Here is a 22,850-nt window from a genome sequence, read left to right on the forward strand (position 1 = left end):
TCTGTGCCGCCAGTGAGAAGATGCAGGGTCGATGCGGGATATCTACACGAGACAGGGAATGCAACTGTAGGGGCCGTTTTATTAGATGGAGATGGAGCCTATATCTCGGCACTAACCGCGCCGCTACCGGCCTGTACGTCACCACTTATGGCTGAGGCTTTGGCGTGTAAGGAAGTTTTATCATGGCTAAAGGATCGAGGTGAACAGAATATTGAGATCTACACGGATTGTTTGACACTACAACGCTACCTTACATCATCAACCACTGCGTTTCGCTCTTACGTTGGCTATGCCATTGATAGCTGCAGGCAAATTGCCGTTTATTTTCACTCATGTTCTTTTAATTATATTTCTAGATCGGACAATTATTTAGCTCATGCTTTAGCCACTACGGCTTATCAGCAACCTGATACTATGTACTGGGATACTCACCCACCAGACATTATTTCAGCATTTTTCTAATGAAGCACCGCAGAAAATTTTCAAAAAAAAAAAAACCTAAACTAGAAGGGACACAAAATTATTATTATTAATTTTTAATTTGGTGAAAGCCTGAAAGGAACCTGTTGTTATTATTCAAGAACATGCACTAATTAATATACTATGAGAAAAGAGAATAAGAAAAAGAACACATAAAGTATGAGATCGCGATTTTAACGATATCTTCGAAAATTGGTTAACTAGTTAAATTGTGACATACAGATTTAAATTTATATTATTGGTGTAGAAGACAATGAATAATAATATATATTTGTCAGAATATGAGGCTATGTTGCTATGGAAGACAATGATTCCACTGTACAACCACTAGTAAAGTAGTAATGTCTTAAACTGATTCATATGACCAAAGAGTCCCCTCTTGCTGCCTTCCAAGTCACAAGACAACAAGAGTGTTTAAAAGCTTTGCTGCTAACTCCTTTACAAACTGGCCAAAATCATTGCAAGATACCTCAACATCATCTGATATATGATGGAGACCTCTCGTGATCTGAGGCCTATACTCTCCACATTCACCTAAGTTCATAATGGGGAAGAGCTCTCCCCACTTTGGTTTTTATGTTTCTGACTTTTTTTTTTTTTTTTTTGAAAACAAGATGTTTCTGACTTGAAAACTGCTAACAACTTGTTTTTTGCTATATGGTAATCGCTAATTATCAAACATCTCACACAAACAACCCTTTCTCATCCCATATTTATATGGGGAGAGACCTCTCCCCACTTTAGTTGCTAGTCGAGGTATCTAATTAACTTCGAAACTACTAATAATATGTTATCTTCTATGCGTTAATTGCTAATTATCAAACAAGATTATTGTGAATATGATGTTCACAAACAACCCTTTCTCATAATTGGATATGGAATTACTTAGTGAAAGTTGACACCGTTACTTAATGTTCGGCTAAAAGGGATAAACTAATCAAACTCAAACTTCATCAATTAACAACCTTAAAACTAGGGGATACAAGCCCCGGTGTCCAAGCACCAACAAAAGATGGGGTAACACTTGTGTGAGACCCTCTCACGTGTCGGATCTTTGATTGATGGGTCAAATCTTTGATTAATGGGTCAGATCGTTGACCTCATTAATCAAATATCCGACCCGTGAGACGGTCACACACAAGTTTTTATTTATTTTCAAAAGGCAAGCAAGGTGCTAGACTGAACGGCCCCAACACCTGCCAGGAAAACCAACCAATCAATGATTGTATTAATGAATCAAAGCTGCAATAGAGTCAGGGGAAATTGAATCCCAATACATAAACTGGTCATGTGTAAAAGCTAAAGAAGCTAAAGTATGAGCATGCATGTGAATTAAAGAACCTAGATACGTAACTTAATGAGCAATAATTAAACGAAGCCATGGCCACCCTACATTGGTCCACTACAACCCCAACATAGGATAGAATATTCGCTGATTCCTGGCGTAGAACGTTCCGTAGCTCCATACAATCCGTGAGAAGATCCACCGATGTTACATCTCTCTCCAACAACCAAGATAGTGCTTCTTTACATGCTAAGGCCTCCGTCATAAGTGGCGAAAAACAAGCCAGTAACCTTCCACTTCGTGCTGCCGTAAACTCGCCGTCCGATGAGAAGAGAAGGACAATACTGAAAGTAGCCTCCCCGGTTGCGTGTCGGAACCCTACATCCACGAAGCATCTTCGCCTGCCGTGACCACCGCCCAGTGCTGCTAGAGCTGTCACGGGATGAGGAGGACGTTGGTTGGCCTTCTGGAATGCACTCAAAGCCACAACTGCCTTCTTTCATGCGTCGGCGGGTGGAGGGAGGGTGCCGTTCGGGATGATGTCTGTCATGTGACCCTAACTGGAATTATTTTATTTTTTGATTTATGAGAAAACCTATATCTGCTATCCGAATGTATGTTTTTTGTGAAGTCAAACTTACAACCTTAGCTGACAATAAAGTAAATCAATCTAAAATTGAACTTGAAATATTGTGATTACTATTCAATTGTTGGATCAACTCATCAACTTAGACTAGATTGTTGTTAACTTGTTATTTTTGGGTTATATTAGGGTGTATCCGACATGGCGACGCGTCAGCAACTCAACATGAAGATGACGTTTATCTCTTGGCAACTGATCGGTGACGATGATGTTTTGTTCAGAAAATTTTGAAGGCTAAGATTGAAGATGGATTGGTCGTCGGCGCTGACCATGTAGCGCTACTGCTACTGCTCTCCAATCACCTCTTCTCATCTCACCCGAATCTGGAAATGGAGTGCCACGTTCTACGTGGCTTTACTTTCAGATCACTCCACGTCAACCGCCGTCTCGTGGTGGGAAATCGTCGCCGGCGAAAGTTCCCGTGCCACCTCAGCTTCTCCGTCCGCTGCGGTCAAATCCCGGCCGAGAATGGCGGCGCCGTTCGCGGCACGAAGAGGCGAGAAGTGCTCGTCACCTCATTAATCGCCCTCGGAGCTAGCGTGCTCCGGACGGCAGTGGCGAGAGCCGACGATGATCCCCCGGAGAGCGCCCCCGCCACGGCGACGGCGACGGAGGTTCTAGATCCGGCGCCTGCTCAAGCGGAGAAGGCGGAGGAGAAGAAAGAGGAGGTGATAAATTCTAGGGTTTACGACGCGACGGCGATCGGAGAGCCGCTGGCGGTGGGGAAGGACAAGAGTAAAGTGTGGGAAAAGCTTATGGGTGCTCGGATTGTGTACCTCGGAGAAGCCGAGCAAGTCCCTACCCGCGACGACAAGGAATTGGAGCTTGAGATTGTGAAGAGTTTAAGGAAGAGATGTGCTGAAGCAGAAAGGCCAATTTCTTTGGCTTTAGAAGCTTTTCCCTCTGATCTTCAAGAACAACTCAATCAATTCATGGCTAAAAGGTCCAATTTTTCACCCCAATCTCACCTTCTTAGCTGCAAAATCTGATTTCTGATGCTTAGAACTACTGTAAATTGAGAGTGTTTATCTCATGATCATTTGCTAGATAGGGTTAAAACTCAAAAGTCGGGTTTATATGGTGCGAGTTTCTCTCATTTCTTGAAAAACAGCTGCTAAAAATTGAAACTTTTTCTATTTCATGGCAGTATTGATGGAGAAACCTTAAAATCTTTTGTAACACATTGGCCATCTCAACGATGGCAGGAGTACGAACCTCTGTTATCTTACTGCAATGACAATGGAGTTTGCCTAATTGCTTGCGGTTTACCCCTCGAGGTATTCAAATGATTAGTATGCATTTATGCAAGTATATTCCTTAACTCGTATTGATGTATGTAAAGGTTGTTCTTTTAAACTTGTATGTAAACCGAAATTTATGTTTGCAATCTCGTATTAGGTGTGTGGAGTTATATTTGTTTGATAAGCTTCTCTGACTAGGTGCAACGAACAGTGCAAGCATTAGGTATTCGAGGGCTTTCTAAATCCGATCGGGACAAGTATTCTCCTCCTGCTGGTTCAGGCTTCATCTCGGGGTTTACTCCAAGGTCCCACAGATCGTTTATTGATGTGAATTTGCCTCGTACGTCTGCTCTGTTTGGACCAAGATCGTATCTTTCTGCACAGGCGAGAGTCGTTGAGGAGTACAATATGTCTCAGATTATATTACAAGCCATGGAAGACGATGGAAGTGCGGGTTTGCTTTTAGTTATCACGGGTGCCACCCACGTTACTTATGGATATAGGGGGTCTGGGCTGCCCGCCAGGATTTCGAGGAAGGTGCAAAAGAAAAATCAAGTTGTCGTGTTACTGGATCCCGAGAGACAAGAAATAAGGAGAGAGGGAGAAGTGCCTGTTGCTGATTTTCTGTGGTACTCTGCAGCTCGACCTTGTAGTAGGAACTGTTATGATCGTGCTGAAATTGCTCGGGTGATGAATGCAGCGGGGAGGAGGAGAGACGCCTTACCCAAGGTAACGTTTCTTTCTTTCGTTGATTTATTTGTATTGTAAGTAGTTTTGCTCTCGTGGAAGCATATGTACATCGAACCCTCTCTCTTTGACCATATATATCTCATATCTGATTATGGAAGTTGTTGAATTTGGAAGATGGAATGGCCTGGCGGGTGGAGAATAACACCACCCGCCAGTTAGGCAGAAACAATGATGAAGAATCAAAGAATAAAAAATGTATATAAGACTGAAATATTAGTATCATCTGTGTTTCTAATAAAGAAACATAGTACATATATATATATATATATATATATATATATATATATATATATATATATATATATATATATATATATATATATATATAAACACATAACTGTAAGTAACTACCCATAATTGACACCTATTCATAAACAGACAACCCTATAGATAAACCTAACTCTTTATTTTTCAACAGAAGTAAGCATTTAGCAACCCCGTTGCATTACAACTCATGCTTGCGATTGACAAATTTTTTGAAAACGAGCTTTGCTCAAATCATCTCATCGAGCCAATGGCGTTTTATATTGGCCAGGACCTCCAACAAGGACTAGATCTCGGTCTGGTATCACCGGAAGTGCTGCAGAACTTTTTCGATCTAGAGCAATACCCTGTTATTTCAGACTTAACGAAGGGTTTTCAGGTATTTGGTGCCCGGTTTTAGCATATTCTTCGATACTCAATCAGTAACACCGCTTCCATACTATTAAGCAAACTTGTTAAAATCTCGCCTTTTGATGATGCAGGGTTTTAGAGAGCGATTGTTGGCAGATCCCAAATTTCTGAATCGATTAGCTATCGAAGAAGCTATATCGATAACAACCACGCTCTTAGCACAGTATGAAAAGCGTAAAGAAAAATTCTTGGAAGAGATTGACTATGTTATAACAGATACTGTCAGAGGAACTGTCGTAGACTTTTTTACGGTGTGGCTTCCCGCCCCCACGATTTCTTTCCTACCTGCAGCCAGCGATGCTAACATGCCCGAAAGCATCGAAGCGTTAAAGGGTCTCCTCGGTTCCATCCCGGATAATGCGTTTCAAAAAAGCATTGCAGGGAAGGACTGGGGATTGAGCCACCGAGTTGCGTCAGTCATTGTTGGCGGTCTTAAACTCGCCAGCGTTGGATTCATTTCGAGTATCGGAGCAGTGACTTCTTCCAATATCTTGTTTGGAATGCGTAAGATAATAAACCCGACTCTTGCTAATAAGACGCAACAAAACAAAAGATCTCCCGTTCTGAAAACAGCGCTCGTGTATGGAGGCTTTCTTGGAACATCAGCAAATCTTCGGTATCAGGTAATTAATGTTACTTTTTTGCTGTTATCTCTGCTTATGTTTTTGGATCCCTCTCAGGCTTATAGTTTCAAAACTGAACTCGAAGTTTAGAACATGAAAACGTGTCTCCTTGAAATCTAATCGCCACAGAATTACTGATGAAACTGTCTTCTTTCTGTACTGCAGATTATTGCAGGAATTATAGAGCACCGGATTTCTGACCAATTCTCCGACCAGACATTACTCGTAAATATGCTGTCTTTTGTTGCTCGTACGATCAACTCATACTGGGGCACCCAGGTTAGATACAGCATTGTCATCCTCCTAGATAAACTCTTCTGCCAGTTTCCAGTGTTTATCAGTAGGAAGTGTTATAAATTAAGATTGGGCTAGGGTCACTCAACTGGACTATAATGTACATGGGCCAAATCACATTGAATCCAACCTATTAACTAGTCTAACCCATGACCTTATAAACACATATATTCTCTCTTATTTTATCAAAAATGTGGGACTCTTAACAGAAAGAAACCTCACATTCATGCTCCTCTTTGGCTTAGAATTGATACTTACGTCACTTCTCATCTCGCGCAGCAATGGATAGATCTTGCGCGGTTTACAGGGCTGCAACCACGCCAACCACCACGAAAGACTGAACCCGACTCCCAGCTTACTCCAGATTCTGCAAATCGCACTGCAGTCGAATGCAGCCCCATGGATGATACACATACAGATGAAAGAAATGAAACCAACAACCAGTAGTTCCATTTTTTTTAGGTTTTCTAGCGCCATAATCTGTAGTTTTTGATTGTTTTGTTGTATAGTGTTTACCTGTGATATGAAATTTATAGACTTGTAGTTTTCTCAGAATTTTGAAGTGTATACAGACTTTAGATGCAATTGTAAATTCTTTAAAACAACATTCTTATACAATGGATCAGGGCAATATAAAACCTGATACAAAAATTTTGTACCTTCCGTTAACACATTTTATACCTACCGTTAACAGTTTTTGTACATATAAACAAAGAACTTGATAATTACCGACACATAATATGATAGCTACAGTCACCTACAGGTACAAAAACAATCAATTGCATGTACAAAATCTGTCAACTATAGATACATAATCTAAAAGTTATTTTTAGATCAGGGTCTACAATGCGAGGTACACCCTGTTTCATGGTATAATTTGCCGAATTGGACAACCATGGCTGTATTATTAAAAAAAATTTAAAATTGGTACGTTTGCATTTTAAAATATTTAAAAAATTACTGAGTTGGGCCTAATAATTGGGGGCCCAATTATTTTGAACATGGGCCGCTCTACATGATACGCCCGGTAACCGACTAACGGATAAGAACGATGACGTGTTGGGCACTGATTACGGTAGGCGTCAAGACATGACTGGACCAGTCACGTGCGAGTTACGTGGCGCATTCACTCCGACCGGATCAATAAATTCCGTACTCCCCATCTTCATCCATAGCTAAAACCTTCCTTCCTTTTTCTCCCAAAACAAATTCTCCGATCCCAAAAATGGCGACCTCTACGCTCAATCCAAACGCTCCGATCTTCGTGCCGTCGGCGTATCGCGCGGTGGAGGACTTCTCCGACCAGTGGTGGGACCTCATCCGCAACTCTCCCTGGTTCCGCGACTACTGGCTCCGCGAGTGCTACGCCGATGTGGACTCCTCCTTCCCCGACTTGGATGATTTCGATATCGACTTCGATTTCTCCGGCTTCGACTCCGATCCTTTCGCCGACGGAACGGTCCGCGACTCCGGTAACACCGAGCGTAAGTTCATGAGTTTTTTTTTATCCCCAGCTATTTCGATTCGTGTTTCTAACTAACTGAGTGTGTGTTTGGTGGATGTAGAGGAGGAGACTAAGACGGATCTGGTGACTCTAGGAGCCTTGAAGTGGCAGAAACCGCGAGCCGCGGCGGAGATTCCCAAGTACGGCAAGAAGGCGCCGAAGATCGTGAATGTGAAGGTGAGCCCCAGGCCGATTCAGCAGCCGCGGTAGAGCGGATCGTAATCGTTTCGTTTGCTTGACTCACTGAGTTAGGTCATTACTTAGTACCGAGTCGGATAAACAAACTTTTCATTTCAGCTTTTGTTAGGCTTGTTGTTGTACAGTTGCTTGCTTGCCTAAAGCTAACGTAGTTCCCTGCCAGTCTTCTGTTTGGAAATTGGAAGTCGTATCGAGTCATGTAATCTCCTGTAAGAAGTTGAATAAACAACCAAAAGAGTTTAATCATTCTCTCCACATAAATTCTATTAGCTTATGATTATGATGGATGATTTTTATCTGTCCAAACTCATATTAAAATCAAATCGGTGAATATCCCACACTTTAATACCTTTATCTACATCTTCATAAGGTGTAGATACTATCAAGTTTTATGGTAATTTGGCGTTATCTTCCAAAGATATTTCTTCAGCCATCCCTATCTTGTATATATATGTTTTTTTTTTTTAGTTCAACTACAGCGAGGCAAGTGTAATGTATACCCCCTATATTTAGTGTTTAATTTTTGTTGGATAATGAAAAAAGTGTCCAAAAACTATGGTTTTACCTAACACGTATTTATGGAGTAAAAAATAAGAATTTAAGTAGTATTACTCGAATATAAATTAGTAAATAACCTTATCGAGATTTAGGATAACGTCCACATTGTTGGTGGGAGTTAGATTTACATAATTGACATTAAATGTGAAGTTGATGTACATTTGTTCAAAAAAGGGAAAATTATATTAGATCACGGATATATATTAACTTTTAGTATAATAGAAGTTTATTTGTAGTGTACTAATTTTATATATTTTATTAATGATAGAATTTATACTTTGCTCTCACACACACACACACACACATATATATATATGTGTGTGTGTGTGTGTGTGTGTGTGTGTGTATATGTGTGTGTGTGTATATGTATATGTATATGTATGTATATATATATATATATATATATATATATATATATATATATATATATATGTATTCGGTATTCGTACGTCCGAGCATATTAGATTGTCTTATATTTTGTATGACTCGAGTTTGGTTGGGTGATTGGTCCCTCGGGTCAATAAAGTGTGTTTTTCACTTCCGATAATTTTTTTGACTAAGTCTGGTCAGGAAGACTACTCTTGAGCACCAACACCTATTACTAAGGAATAAATATAATTCGATCATATCGTGATAATGTAGGTGTCAAAAGTCTCAAAGCACGTGAAACTATTAGGATCGCATCATTGTGACTAGTGCATGAGAGACACGTGGTTAACTGTCAGACGCTCGACATGTGTCCCCTCTAAATTTCTATATAAAACGCATTAAATACCTAGAAGATGGACCTTTTTATTTGAGACTATAGAAGACCTAAACTCGATAACGTTTGACTACATATTTGTGAATTTTCTATTTTACCCTTATAAATATGTAATACTCCGTAATAGATATATGATTGGATATGAACCCCAATGGGCTAGGGGCCCAAATGAAAAAAATAAATAAAGGAATGTGCTTGCTACGATTGGCCCAAGAAAGGGAATATACTCAGTGGGCCTTAAGAAGACCTCAGACGAGTATGAAGCCGAGTCCGGAGAGTCGACATCAACAAGAGTCAGTCAGGCAGGTGATCGTTGTCACTTAAAGACCCGCCATTAATACGGGTCAATCCAGTCATTGGAGGAGTCCAGTAACGACGACTCAACGTCTCTTGGCCTTTATTTCTCATTATTATGCATTAATTCTTGTGTTTAGATAGTATAAGACAATCGCCCATAAATAGGCCTCCCTCAAAATGTTGCAGGGAGAGGACGAGCTTTACCGAGTCAAGAGTATTCTGAAACCATAAAGACAGCCGTATATTTTATAGTCATTCCTCTCTTTTAAGTCACTTTTTACCTTTAATTTTTCGATGAATTCACCAATTTATCGGATTGTGTTGGACCTTTGTGAGCCAAAATCCTAAAACCAACAAGATAATTTTTGAATTTTTTTGTTAAGTTAAGATGAAAACTTAATGACTGAAAGCTAAAAAATGAATAGGATTATAACTGAGAGACTGAGTTGTCAAAAGTCAAAACATAGGTATAACTCAAAACCAAATATGTCATTTACTTTTTTTTTTTTAAAATTTTAAAATGTATGAATATGGACCAATTAGAACATGACATTTGTCCCCTCGTGTGATTGGTTCTTTCCTTGCTCTACCGGCTCCAATCCAAAAGACAAAAGATTCCTGACTAAAATTCTTCAAAAAATAAAATAAAATAATTTAGTCGCAGGAATTCAGCAATTATTACTGCCCACTTTCTCAGTCAGCTTTAAGAATTTCAATCCAGGAACTGCAACAGGAATCCAGCAATGGGTAACGCTTTAACATTCTTGTACGGCCGGTGTTGCAGTGCGCCGCCGGAATCCGGTGGTTCTCTCGGCCACCACGGCGTCACGCCGGCCACCGTCGGCGTCTCCGCCCTCGCTCAAGATCTCTACAACTTCGAGATCACCTCCCAGGTACCCACACTCTCTTGCTTCACCTTCTACACTCAGTTAGTTGCAGCATGAAAAGCCTTCGATTTTAGTCAGCAGTTCCTATGATTTCATGGACCCGAGGTTGTTTTTCAGGATTATAATTGATTTTTCTCATTAAATTTTCCAACTTTTTTCTCTTTTGTATGTTTTCACCTTGCCAAGGTTCCTCAAGGGTTAAAGCAGCATGTGGTATCATCCAGGAAGGCTCAATCCAACTGGTAATTAACCTGCAACACTATTACTCTTTTAAAGAAATTTTAGTCCATGACAAATCCCAACCAAATTAGTTAGATTGTTGATTTGATAACTATAAAATTACAAGTTCGAAGTTTGATTTAACTTAGATTGGTTTACTGTCCTAGGATCTTGTTTGAGATTCTAGTGTGATTTCACATCAAATGTTGAGAAGGGAACAAATATGATTATTATGTACTATCTGCATTTATGATGGTTTGGTTTATATATGGACTTGTGGCCTTACCTGTATGTTTTTTTTTTATGATAATGAAGGTATAGGAAACTCTCAGATGCATGGAGAGAAGCGAGGCCTCCTCCGAAAACTCCAGAAGAGGCTGCAAGGCTCGTCATTCAGACTCTGAAGAATCATCAGACACCAGACGTGGAGGTAGTGATCCAAATCCATCTTCTTTAATTTCATCGTTTAGTATGTACTTATTAACTGTGAGGCCGCCTTGTTTCAGGGATTACTGGCTTTCTATGGCCTCCCGCTTCCTGCTGCTCTAGTTCAACTCACATATGAGGCGCCTCCATTGTACCCCGAAGGGGTGCAGTTTGAACTGCTTACCTTGCCAGTAAGTTTTCAAACGCCTTTATCTTGAATGGTCGAGGTGATGTGAATTGAAGCATGTGCTTCATCTCAACTAAAAGCCTAAGCTGATAGTTGGATTGCACATTAATGGTTATATGCTCAACAATGTGTTTTTGTTTTGATCAAATGTTGAGAGTTGAGAGCGGTTTTTGGTGTTATTTTTAGGTGGATCCAAAAGCAGTAGCGGATGGGGATACAATAACTGTGTATGTAGGCACCACAGATCCCCGGGAGGCGTCCTGTGTTCCCAGTGATGTTCAAGTTGCAGCTGTCGAGAGATCTCAGGCTCGTTCACATAAGAATTATGCTCGAGCAGATCAGCTGCACCAGCACATTATTGATTCAGGATATCGGTCTTTCTCCTGAAAAACTTTGTTTTATGTTATTAATCTGTCACATAACTTTCCTCGAAAAACATTGATGTTTCTGCATATTGCTTATATGTGTATAGCTGTGTTTTTTTGCAGTGTGATTCGGGTGAATGGCGAGGAAGTTCTTGCTAGGAAATATAGGATTCGATTAAGGTACGATAAGAAACTTGGGTTTTTATGTGAGGTCAAAGTGGTGGGACTAATGCAGGGATGAGTAACAGAGGAATTGATGCACCAGAAGGTCAGATGCCATATGGCCAAGAAGCCAAGGAAGAGCTAGTTAAGATTGTTCAAGGAAAGTGCCTAAGGTTGCTGGTTTTCGACGAGGATCGTTATGGCCGTGCTGTAGCGGATGTATATTGCAATGGCATATTCGTACAGTTAATTGAAAGATGCGTTTCGTTTTAGTTATATGTTTAAACTGATAGTTGGACCGCACATTTAATATTGCAAGTCTGCAATATCAATGATTATGCACATTGTTGTGGGTAGGAAGTTATGCTCAAGAAAGGTCTAGCATGGCATTACACAGCCTATGATAAACGCCCGGAGCTAGCAAAGGTAAAACTGTTCTTTCTTGATCGGGATGAGAACTCTGAATGTTAGACTTTTAGTTGAGACGGAAGAATCTTTTAATTTGGTATCAGAGCTAAATGTTGGTTTCTCTTGTGGTTTAGTGGGAGACACATGCTAGGGCAAAACGAATTGGGTTATGGGCATCCAAGAATCCCGAGATGCCATGGGAATGGAGAAGAGAGAGGCGCGAAAATAATCGGCATTAGAGGTCTTGTGTGAGACCGTATCATGTCAGACGAATAATATTTGTTGACAAAAATGTAATACTTGACGTTGTCTTTCATAGAAAAAATATATTATATTTTTACTAAAAAATTATTATGTGTTTCAGGTGAGAACAATTTCATGCAAATTTGTGTTAGAAGGATGTGTATATGACCACTTGTTTTAGAGTGTAAAGCTTAAAAGAATAGGCTTACAAGCCAGGCATGTTGTACAGTATTTTCTTCAGTTGTTTTCTTCTGCTTCTCTGAGCCCATACTTGCGATTGTGTTGGGCCTTCAGCGCATCCTCAAGTTTGTGATTTTGTCTTCTGAGTTTCAAAATTAAATGTACTATTTAAAGAAAAATAACTTATGCATTTCGATTTAGCATAGTATATGGAAAGAGTTAATGGCATATGGGGTTTTCTGATCAGTGGCTTTGTCACGTGTTAGTCTTAAACTTTTAAATTAATCACTGATGCTCCTTTAACTTTTAAAATTTAACCAGTTGCGGTCATTTTGCATGAATGGTTAAAATTTAATAGTTGAAGAATCATGAGTGGTTAACTTGAACCACTAATAGTAACAATTTGAAAATAAAAAGATGAATAGTAATATATCTCATATTGTTTTGACTTTTGATGATGTAGTATTGTAGTGGGAGGAAAAGATTATTAGTAAGCTACCTTTATGTTCACTTTTCATCATTTTATTTGGACCGTCATTTAAAAAAACTTGTCCTCATCCCCGACTCCATAATGGTCCATTGTTTTAAAAACAACATATGACTAATATATGTCCCATTATATTTCATGATATATAATGCATTGGGGTGTTCAATCGGTTAACCGTTCGGTTAACCGAACCGTTTTAACCGAACCGAATTAACCGAAGTTTTTTTTTCTTTAACCGTTAACCGAACCGAAGTTTGCTCTACCGAATTCACCGAACCGAAATTTTTTTCGGTTAATCGGTCGGTTAACCGATTAACCGAACTTTTTAAAGCTAAAATTTAAAATTCAAAAAATAACACCTAAAATAATAAATCTAATTAAAATAAAATACATATCATAATAAATTCATAACAAAATATACAAAAACATTAATTAGAAACTCCAAACATCCATAACTTCAAATTAGTATTTATATTTATATTATTATTTATATATATATTAAAAACTTCGGTTAACCGTTCGGTTAATTCGGTTAACCGACCTTTCGAACCGAATTAACCGTTAACCGAAGTTTTAAAATTCCTTTAACCATTAACCGAACCGAAAAAGTTCGGTTCGAAAACGGTTAACCGAACTTTGTCGGTTCGGTCGGTTAACCGAAAATTATCCGAAATTTGCACACCCCTAATAATGCATTTGTCAATGTGATAAATTTCAGCCCCATCACTGGAATTGATTCTCATGAACCTTTTAATCTGCTAATGGGTTTTAACATGGTTGAATTGCCAACTTACTCTTTAATAAAAAAAATTTTCGTTTGATATGACATGCGTTCTGTGATTAGTGCACCGTCAAATCACGAGACTGTTAATTAAACAATCATATTTCTAAATCATAAATTCATAATCCACCATTTTTATTTACAAGAAAGTCCATAATCACTATCTGAATGCAATCGTTATGCTGTGCATCCGGTTGCACCGTACTTGGTGCATCCGGATCCACACGACGTCGTTTAGGGAGTAACGGTGCCGTTAGTGGCACCGTTTCACTCCACCAATCAGATATTTTTTTTTTTTTTAAATATAAAACAATGCTCCTTCGTTTCTTCTCCACTGCATTTCACTTCCCGCACTCCATTCCTTCTCCAACACGATACCCTCCGTAAACGCTTCAATCATCTCCATTTCCTTACCATTTCTTTAGCATTTTCTAGCTTTCAAACACACTCGTCGTCGCTATTATCGCCGGCGTCCGATCATCGCGTATTCAACAGCGCTTTCTCTGTAAACCAGAGCTCATCATCATCCTATAACAGGTATAAATGCATTTTACGTTGATACATAATGCATTTACACAAAACAAGCATTCATTTTGAGTATATATTTATGAAATTTTAAACTAGGATTTTATACTGTTTAATCTTGTATGAATGTATAGTTATTTGATTATTAACGTGTATGGTTATGATTATGGGTTTATGAGTATATTTATAAGTTTATGGAACTGTAGTTTTACAATTTTGGAAGTATAGTTGTACATTTATGGAATTGTAGACATACAGTTTTGGGTGTAGTACTCTGTTAACCTTACTCTGTGCACCAAACTGCATTCATGCCTTCTTAACATAATTTGCTTTGTGCGTATACTTATGGAATTGTAGTTTTACAATTTTGGAAATATAGTTGTGCGTTTATGGAATTGTAGTTATAGAGTTTTGGATGTAGTACTCTGTGAACCTTACTCTGTGCACCAAACTGCATCAATGCCTTTTTAGCATAATTTGCCTTGTAGGTATGCTTATGGAATTGTAATTGTACAATTTTGGAAGTATAATTGTGCGTTTATGGAATTATAGTTATACAGTTTTGGATGTATTACTCTGTGAACCTTACTCTGTGCACCAAATTGCATTCAAATCCTTTTTAGCATAACTTGCCTTGTGGTATACTTATGAGATTATGGAATTGTAGTTTTACAATTCTGGAAGTATAGTTGTGTGTTTATGGAATTGTAGTTATGAAGTTTTGGATATAGTACTCTGTTAACCTCACTTGATGTTTTTTATTTGCAGAAATGGATCAGTCAGGTGTGGCAGATGATTCTACACTTGGTCAATTTGTGAAGTCTGTAAAAAAGAGAACAACCAGAGCAGTATTGAGCTCACAAGCTGCTGAACTCACCCCTGCCCAGGAAGATCAAGCAGAGCCTTCGACAAGGCAACAACCAGCAGCTGTAAAAAGAAAGAGGGCACCACCACAAAAGCGAGAGAGAGTACGGGACCCTGATGTGAACTACTTCAGTACACGAATGGGTCTCAAGCAAATGTATGACCTTGTCCAGCGTCTAACACATGACCAAAAGGATGCTGTGATTGATATGGGTTTTGGAGGGCTGCTGCACCTACAATTTTCAAGCAATTACTCACAACTTGTTGAGTATCTCCTGCAAAGGTTTGATGTTTTCAAATCAGACTTCATATTGGATGGTGACCATCTACATGTCGGTGAAGAGGATGTTGAATACATCTTGGGACTCCCCCGGGGGAAGAGAGATGTTGAGGAAGGTACAAAGAGTGAGGAAAATTCTACAGCTGCATATAATAAGGTCCTGACTGAGTGGAGGAAAAGATGGAATGTCAGGTCAGGGTCACCCATAACAACAAAGATGCCTGATGAAATAATCAGGAGAGGTGACCATGGAGATGCCTTCAAGAGAGACTTTGTGGTGTTTGCTGTCTCATCTCTGCTCCGGGGAAATACTGGAAGATATGCCAACTATCGAGTTATCAAGTCATTGCTCAACATCCGGTCAATCTCAAGACTTAATTGGTGCAAGTACACGTACAATTCTTTAATTGATTCGTATGACATTTACAAAGACTCTCCTACCAGATCCTTTGGAGGTCCAATGGTATTCATCCTGGTAATATCCCATTATACATAAAATGTTCTAATTATGTAATTATATTCATGCAATTATGGAATCATAGATATGCAATTCTGTATGTGTGGTTATGCCCTTATGGATGTGTAGTTTTGTAATTGTGGAATTGTGGTTTTCCAATTATGGAATAATAGTTTTACAATTATGGAATTATAGTTAATCAATTATAGATGTGTAGTTTATGGATTATGGAATTATAGTCATCCAATTATGGAATTATAGTTATGCAATTATGGAATTATAGATATGCAATTCTGGATATCTAGTTTTATAATTATGGAATTATAGTTATGCAATTATGGAATTATAGATATGCAATTCTGAATATGTAGTTATTCAATTCCTTAACATACTCTTCTGTACTTCTTGAAGCTCTTCTACTTTGACCGAGTACAGTTCAGAGGCATGACCGTCAACCGCACATTCCCAGCAATAAAAGCTTGGACAAAAAGCCTTGTACGCAAGCGAGTATCGGCTGAGATAAAATCAGGGGGTTTTGGTAAGGGCAAAGTTATCCCTCGATTTCAGAGACCTACTGCCATTGCATCTACATCATCACCCCGACCTGCACCTCCTCCTGCTGCAATACCAAGGCCAGTGTCCAGCCCTGCTGCTACACCAACTATTCCAGCTCCATCTGTGCCTCTGACAAATGTTGACCGAGTAACAAATGTGCTTCAACGGCTTACAGCAGATGTCCTTGAGTTCGGTCAGGTCATGTCTGACATTGGCAAGCAAGGGGCCCCGGTTGAAATCATGAAGAGGGCTTTTTCAGGAATATCAACAATGCTGAGTGCTGCAAGCACAATTCAACCGACTCCTAGCCCAACTGCCTCGCAATTGGATGACATCTTCTTCGGAAGTGAGAGCTTCACATCAGCAGTTGATTCTCTGGTAGCAGCTTTTGAAAAAACAAGAAAGGAAATGGAAATAGAAGTCCCATCATTTGAGCTACTTGGACGCTCTACACCAACCCCACCACCATCTCAACAGCAGCCTTTGGACACCTTGGTGGATAACATTGTGAGGAGTGCAGGAGTATCAACCTCAACAGAGAAGGAAGCAACTCCATTACTAATCAGAGTGCCATTCGAAAAGTCCACCACTCCTACTACCCCTGCTGCCCAAACTGCTGCTGAGATTGATGAATTTGATAAGTAGGTTACTGCTTTCTTATGCAGATTTAGACTATAAATATGGTTTTCAATTCATCAATAATTATGAATATTAAGTTTGATTAATATGAATATATTCTTATTCAACTAGTGACGTTGATTTCTTTACAATTATGGATATGTATTTCTCAAATTATGGACATATAGTTTATAGATTATAGAAATGTAGTTATACAATTCTGGAATTATACTTGTGGGGTTATGAACTGCCTCTGTTTTTTTCTGGACAACAGGGCTATGGATGAAAGTGAATCTGATGTTGAGGATGTTACTGTGAGAAAGAGACCTGTGCGCAAATTCAGGAACATCCCGCTTCATTTGAGGTCACCATATTGGAATAAGAACAAAGGCTCCATCAATAATGCAACTCCCAAAGAAAAGGTTTTTTCAAACTACGCATTTTTGGAAGCCTCAAGTGAGCACCCGGGAGGGTATGTTTCCATCCACCAATTTTACTTAAATTTTATTCATTAATTTATGTTCTTATATTTATTTATTTACTGTATTGTAGAGAGACATTGTTCAAATATGGTGATTACTACTTCACAAGGGATGATTTTGCAACTATGTGCAACGGTGAGCTACTGAGCAGCTTCCTAGATGTCTGGTCCCTACGTTTTACATTGCTGAACATGCCCCGTGCGGTTGGGGAGACAAAGCGGGTCTACTTCTCCACCCTAGTACATGTAAGTGTTCACAAATTATGAATATATAGTTTTTAGATTATGGATATGTAGTTATTCAGTTCTGGATGTGTACCTGTGAACCCCTGGTTTTATAATTTTGTAATTCTGGAATTATAGTTATGCAATTATAGAACTATACTTATGCAATTATGGAATTGGTTATATGCAATTATGGAATTATTGATATGAAATTATGGAATTATAGTTATCCAATTATGGAACTATAGTTGTACAATTCTGGAAATGTATATATATATAACTCTGTATGTATAACTTTAACATTTTCAACAAATATTATTTGGATTATGACTACTCATTCCTGCATTTGTATGTGCAGCTTCAAATTGATCCCAATGATCAGTGGATGAAGGATCTCCCAACTCACATAAAAATGAAGAATTTCAATGAGAGATTGAGCTATGAAATAACCAGCTTCGGGAACCTAGACATCAGTGATGCAGATCTGGTAAGTTCTATTACCCATGTCCAATTTGACTTTATCATGTCCAAAAAAATACTAACATTGCTTTAACTTTGAATTGGAATTAGATATTTTTCGCAGTTCATCGCCATGGTCACTACTTCTTGGTCTGCTTCAATGTGAAAGAACATAAAGTACAGGTCATTGACAACAAGGAGTTACCAGCTGGTGTTTCGGAGAAGGACAAATATGGCAACTGCCCACACTTATTGGTAATTTTGATAAAAAAAAAAAACTTGACATTCTTACCATTACCTATCTATTGACATAAAAGCATTATCAACACTAAACTAACTTTTCTGACCAGATTGAAGCATTCAGTGGTTACCTTAAGGCCGAGTGCCACTCCTTGTATGTGAAATTGCAAAAAGTTGATATAAAGTACCTTAAGTTGGACTGGGCAAACACTGAAAACGTCACTGATTGCGGGATCTATGTACTCCGTCATATGGAGACATTCCGAGGGACTCTACAAGACTGGCAGCCAGGATTCAAGAAAAATATGCGCTTGAATGTAAGACTACCATACATATTATAGTTTCAAAATACATTAAAAAATAAATAAAACTGCGAATGACTAATTACTTAATGTTCTTTGTTTATAGGCAAGCTTCATGTGTGAATTGCGAGCGAAATATGCTGCGAACCTCATAAAGTGGAGAATGAATGAAGTCAGGGGGGAGGTTCTGCAAGCGGCCAAAAGAGTTTCGAAGAAGAATTGAATGAATATTCTTCAACATGTTGACTGAATTCTAAACAATTAGAAAGTTTTTGTGAACTACATTGACAATGTGACTTGTATTTTGTGAATGTAGATGCATGATGTTAATAGCTAAATAACAATTTACATCTGATCTATGCACCTCTTTCTCTTTTCTCTTCTTTTCTTTTCTTTACTTTTTTTTTTTTTTTTTTTTTTTTTGTTTTCATGTATCAAATCTATAATTGCATGACTACTATAAATCCAGAATTGCAAAACTATAGTTCCATAATTGCATAACTATAATTCCATAATTTCATAATTATAATTCCATAATTGTATATAAACAATTCCACAATTGCATAACTATAGTTCCATAATTGCGTAACAATAATACCATAATTGCAAAACTATACATCCATACTTGCATAACTATACACCACAATTTCATAACTACAAATTCCATCACAATGGGGACTACACATGCATAAATGCATAACTATATTTTCATAATTGAATGACTATAATTTCATAATTGCATACCTTTCATAATTGCATGACTACAATTCCATAATTGTATAACTATAATTCCATAATTTCATAACTACAGTTCCAAAATTGCAAAACTACATATCCAGAATTACAAAACTAAAACTGTATAATTGCATAAAATCAATGATAACAACTTGTATTTCTCAATCTACACCTACATTGTCATCTAAACCCTTACTAAACTGAACAAAATCTGAACTTGAAGAACTTGGATGTACAAGGTATCCATCCCCAGCAAGCTTGGATATGTTTTCCAACACCAAAGACTGAACAGCACCCTTTGTACTCAATGCAGCTTTATTTGCAGCACTCCTTCTCCCCCTTGCAAGACTGTACTTCTTTTCAATAACACCACTCCTCCTTTTGTTACGCTCACCTTTCAATCTCCGACTTGAAGGATTTTGAACACCACCACTTGAAGATGAAACACCACACTCTTCAATATGCACATGCCCAACCTCGGCTTCAAACTTTTTCTTTACATCATCAACAGCCTCGTCACACAGTTTCCTCGCTACGCTGCTATCTTGACTAGACACAACTAATCTTTGAAATTTTCTACTAATATCGAACACCCAAATTGATGGAGGAACACCAACATTATAAACCATAGAATCAATGTTGACATTCCTACCATCAATAACCTTTTTAGTCCATCTTTTAAGTATATATTTGTCGGGAATACTAGAAACACAATGTACGTGAAGAATGCGTATACAATGACAACATAGAATTCCCAACTCAGACATCAACTTGCAACTACAAGAAATGTCCAAGTTGGCTGCGTTAAAACTAACCTCATGCCTTATAATATCTATATCTGGCTGCCACACGTGATACTTCTGTTGACGGCCATCATTCAACACCATCTCTTGATGACACGCACTGCCTTTCATGAATTGTTCCTCAAACAGAAAATATATCTCAATCGTGTATACCTCTCTAGCATGTGAAAGAAGTTTCACATGCTCCATCATCATAGCGGGTACCCCTTGAGCACACCGAAAGTCTTCACCGTTCTCTTTACTTCTCCATTCAGAAATTACGCTTACAAACGATGAATAGAAATCACAAAGACCCGCTGTCTTGGACAACCTTCTAGAAATCGAATGATTTGTAGTTTCACTCCTTTGTGATGATAGAATGCCCCCAGAAAAATAGTCCTTGTTAAATGCTGGACACCACTTCTCCCTACAGTCATATAGCTTTTCTAACCAAGTATTCTTGTGACATTTATAGTCAGTCACCAACCTGAAAATGGTAAGACAAAATCCCAAATGATTATGAAGCAGAATATTAACAAGCAGCATCACCACATCTAACACATACTCAGAATTTCTATTGCTCTATATACATAATTGGAATACTATATGTCCATAATTGATAGACTATATATCCATAATCCATACTACTACATTTCCAGACACCACCAGTAAGTTCAACTGCTATATATCCATAATCGGTATACTATATATCCATAATCGGAATACTATATATCCATAATCCATATACTACATTTCCAGACACCACCACTGCTATATATCCATAATCGAAATACTATATATCCATAATTGATGCACTATACATCCATAATTACAAACGTAATGCAATAAAAACGATTAATTACTAACATACCTTGTCCAATAGAATTGAAATTCAGCTTCGGTCTCTGTGTATTTCAACACGTAGTTAAACATATCCAAGAAATCCTTATTGCTCCTTAACGTCTTGATATGCTTCTTTGAATTCTCACCGATATGCCATATGCAAAGACGATGACGTGATGTTGGAAACACTTTAGATATAGCAGCAGCCATAGCTGCACATTGATCTGTCATAATAGTCTGTGGAGACTTGCCACCCATTGATCTTGAAAACACTTTAAACAACCACACAAACGATTCTATCCTCTCGTTCATCAAAAACCCGCATCCAAACATTACATTCATGCAATGGTGATTCATCCCTACGAAAGGGGCACAAAATCATATCGTATTTGTTTGTGCGATATGTCGTATCATGCACTAACAAGTCCCCAAACACCTCGTAATCTCGTCTCATTTGACCATCCCTCCAAAAAAAACTGCACAACCTTGCATCCAAGTCAAGTTCAAAATCAAAGAAAAAATCAGTCTCGGTAGACTGCCTCCTCCTAAAAATTTCAATTAAAGAGTTAGAATCCGTTCCATCCAATCGCTTGACAGTATCCGCAGCCATTGAATTATAAGCATCTCTACTGGTGAAACCAACTAAAGGGGACCCCCCCCGATTGGTGTTTTAGGAACCTAATACCATCTGCCAATGCAACACCACTGTCACTTCAAACCTTGTAAATATAAGAGCTGATTATCTCCGACACTCCTATGTGAACGAAAGTAGATGACTCTTGTTGAACACACATAACTCGTGATTGTGCACTTTCTCGTGTTTCGTAACTGTCCACAACCCATCATCACCCACGTCAAATTGAACAAACGCTCCACACCCTGTCCTTGTGTCAATTTTGGAATAAGCCTTAACCCCACTGTTAGCCTTGTAACCAGCCTTAGAACAACAAAATTTCTTCATTTGAATTGTGTTCGAAGATCCCTTGTATCGTTGATGACCTTCCTCACACTAAAACCAAGTCTATATGCATAACTGTTATACCCTTCAAAAGCCTCATCAGCATTACTTACTACCAAACCAACCAAATCTTGATCAACTGCAAATATAACACAATAATAACCATTTCCATTAACACATAATTCCTAACCATAATTTGCTAATTAAAAGGTAAACCACTATGAATAAACCTGGAATTGATGAAGATCCATCAACATCTACATCTACTTGATCTGAACTCACTGAACCATCCACAATGCCTTCACTAACTACATTATATAGACATGGTGAACATTAATTCAAACAGTTCATCAAACAGAAAAAACAGAGTGTCTACAGATTCTGTATATATAGTTATATGATTATGGAAATATAGTTATACAATTCTGGATACACAGTCGCAACAAACTGCCAAAACAGAGTACCCCTAATTCTGAATATAGACATGCAATTCTGGAAATATAGTTATGAAATTATGGAATTATTGTTTTCAAATTCTGAAATTGTTGTTACACAATTATGGAAATTACTTACGTGATTTTGCACAACTATTTGCAGATCTAGACACAAACATCACTGCTAATCACATAATCATACAAAAAACCAAAAGGAACGATTGCAAAAACAATAACAAGATCACCTTGAATCGAATGCCAATCATCAACTGCGGAATTCGTCTGCTCTGTTCCATCCTCCATCTATCAATCACTTTGTAATTCCCGATTTCGATTTTGCGATTGCGATCGCGATTCCGGTGATATCGAATGCCAATACCACAGCGAACAACTGCCAACGATCGAGTTTGAAACTTGGAAACAAACTCAAAAGGAA

The 22,850-nt window shown here is 38.3% G+C and overlaps 5 protein-coding genes across 5 annotated transcripts; 4 read left to right on the plus strand and 1 right to left on the minus strand.

The window, feature by feature from the left end:
* Nucleotides 1-2,565: 2,565 nt before the first annotated feature.
* LOC109186693 (protein RETICULATA-RELATED 6, chloroplastic-like) lies at nt 2,566-6,596 on the plus strand. The gene is made up of 7 exons (XM_019336799.1): nt 2,566-3,351; nt 3,556-3,685; nt 3,848-4,378; nt 4,935-5,042; nt 5,146-5,697; nt 5,863-5,976; nt 6,271-6,596. Exons 1-7 carry the CDS (start codon nt 2,738-2,740, stop codon nt 6,436-6,438), a joined length of 2,217 nt encoding a protein of 738 aa, XP_019192344.1. The 5' UTR covers nt 2,566-2,737; the 3' UTR covers nt 6,439-6,596.
* Nucleotides 6,597-7,137: 541 nt separating this feature from the next.
* On the plus strand, nt 7,138-7,948 carry LOC109186694 (protein EARLY RESPONSIVE TO DEHYDRATION 15-like). Its single transcript, XM_019336800.1, has 2 exons — nt 7,138-7,475; nt 7,557-7,948. The coding sequence occupies exons 1-2, from the start codon at nt 7,217-7,219 to the stop codon at nt 7,703-7,705; spliced, it is 408 nt and encodes a 135-aa protein (XP_019192345.1). The 5' UTR covers nt 7,138-7,216; the 3' UTR covers nt 7,706-7,948.
* A 1,948-nt stretch (nt 7,949-9,896) lies between these two features.
* Nucleotides 9,897-12,455, plus strand: LOC109186093 (staphylococcal-like nuclease CAN2). Its single transcript, XM_019335996.1, has 9 exons — nt 9,897-10,204; nt 10,385-10,440; nt 10,733-10,847; nt 10,924-11,034; nt 11,217-11,404; nt 11,519-11,575; nt 11,644-11,803; nt 11,915-11,983; nt 12,100-12,455. The coding sequence occupies exons 1-9, from the start codon at nt 10,055-10,057 to the stop codon at nt 12,202-12,204; spliced, it is 1,011 nt and encodes a 336-aa protein (XP_019191541.1). The 5' UTR covers nt 9,897-10,054; the 3' UTR covers nt 12,205-12,455.
* Nucleotides 12,456-14,951: 2,496 nt separating this feature from the next.
* LOC109186265 lies at nt 14,952-18,214 on the plus strand. The gene is made up of 5 exons (XM_019336190.1): nt 14,952-15,800; nt 16,194-16,978; nt 17,230-17,427; nt 17,508-17,682; nt 18,020-18,214. The coding sequence occupies exons 1-5, from the start codon at nt 14,952-14,954 to the stop codon at nt 18,212-18,214; spliced, it is 2,202 nt and encodes a 733-aa protein (XP_019191735.1).
* Nucleotides 18,215-19,558: 1,344 nt separating this feature from the next.
* Nucleotides 19,559-21,313, minus strand: LOC109186266 (protein FAR-RED IMPAIRED RESPONSE 1-like). The gene is made up of 2 exons (XM_019336192.1): nt 21,051-21,313; nt 19,559-20,666 (listed from the first exon to the last, which is right to left on the minus strand). The coding sequence occupies exons 1-2, from the start codon at nt 21,278-21,280 to the stop codon at nt 19,559-19,561; spliced, it is 1,338 nt and encodes a 445-aa protein (XP_019191737.1). The 5' UTR covers nt 21,281-21,313.
* Between the last annotated feature and the right edge of the window lie 1,537 nt (nt 21,314-22,850).

This window comes from Ipomoea nil, unplaced genomic scaffold (assembly GCF_001879475.1).
Source record: "Ipomoea nil cultivar Tokyo-kokei standard unplaced genomic scaffold, Asagao_1.1 scaffold1407, whole genome shotgun sequence".
Lineage (NCBI taxonomy): Eukaryota > Viridiplantae > Streptophyta > Magnoliopsida > Solanales > Convolvulaceae > Ipomoea > Ipomoea nil.

Coding starts and splice junctions, on each gene's coding strand:
- LOC109186694 (XM_019336800.1), top strand. CDS start 7,217: ATGGCGACCTCTACGCTCAATCCAAACGCTCCGATCTTCGTGCCGTCG. Junction 7,476..7,556: donor CGACTCCGGTAACACCGAGC/GTAAGTTCATGA, acceptor TGGTGGATGTAG/AGGAGGAGACTAAGACGGAT.
- LOC109186265 (XM_019336190.1), top strand. CDS start 14,952: ATGGATCAGTCAGGTGTGGCAGATGATTCTACACTTGGTCAATTTGTG. Junction 17,428..17,507: donor TCAAGTGAGCACCCGGGAGG/GTATGTTTCCAT, acceptor ACTGTATTGTAG/AGAGACATTGTTCAAATATG. Junction 17,683..18,019: donor ACTTCTCCACCCTAGTACAT/GTAAGTGTTCAC, acceptor TTGTATGTGCAG/CTTCAAATTGATCCCAATGA.
- LOC109186093 (XM_019335996.1), top strand. CDS start 10,055: ATGGGTAACGCTTTAACATTCTTGTACGGCCGGTGTTGCAGTGCGCCG. Junction 11,405..11,518: donor ATTATTGATTCAGGATATCG/GTCTTTCTCCTG, acceptor GTTTTTTTGCAG/TGTGATTCGGGTGAATGGCG. Junction 11,804..11,914: donor GCAATGGCATATTCGTACAG/TTAATTGAAAGA, acceptor TGTTGTGGGTAG/GAAGTTATGCTCAAGAAAGG.
- LOC109186266 (XM_019336192.1), bottom strand. CDS start 21,280: ATGGGTGGCAAGTCTCCACAGACTATTATGACAGATCAATGTGCAGCT. Junction 20,667..21,050: donor TTTCAATTCTATTGGACAAG/GTATGTTAGTAA, acceptor TACCATTTTCAG/GTTGGTGACTGACTATAAAT.
- LOC109186693 (XM_019336799.1), top strand. CDS start 2,738: ATGGAGTGCCACGTTCTACGTGGCTTTACTTTCAGATCACTCCACGTC. Junction 3,686..3,847: donor CTTGCGGTTTACCCCTCGAG/GTATTCAAATGA, acceptor TTCTCTGACTAG/GTGCAACGAACAGTGCAAGC. Junction 5,043..5,145: donor ACTTAACGAAGGGTTTTCAG/GTATTTGGTGCC, acceptor TTGATGATGCAG/GGTTTTAGAGAGCGATTGTT.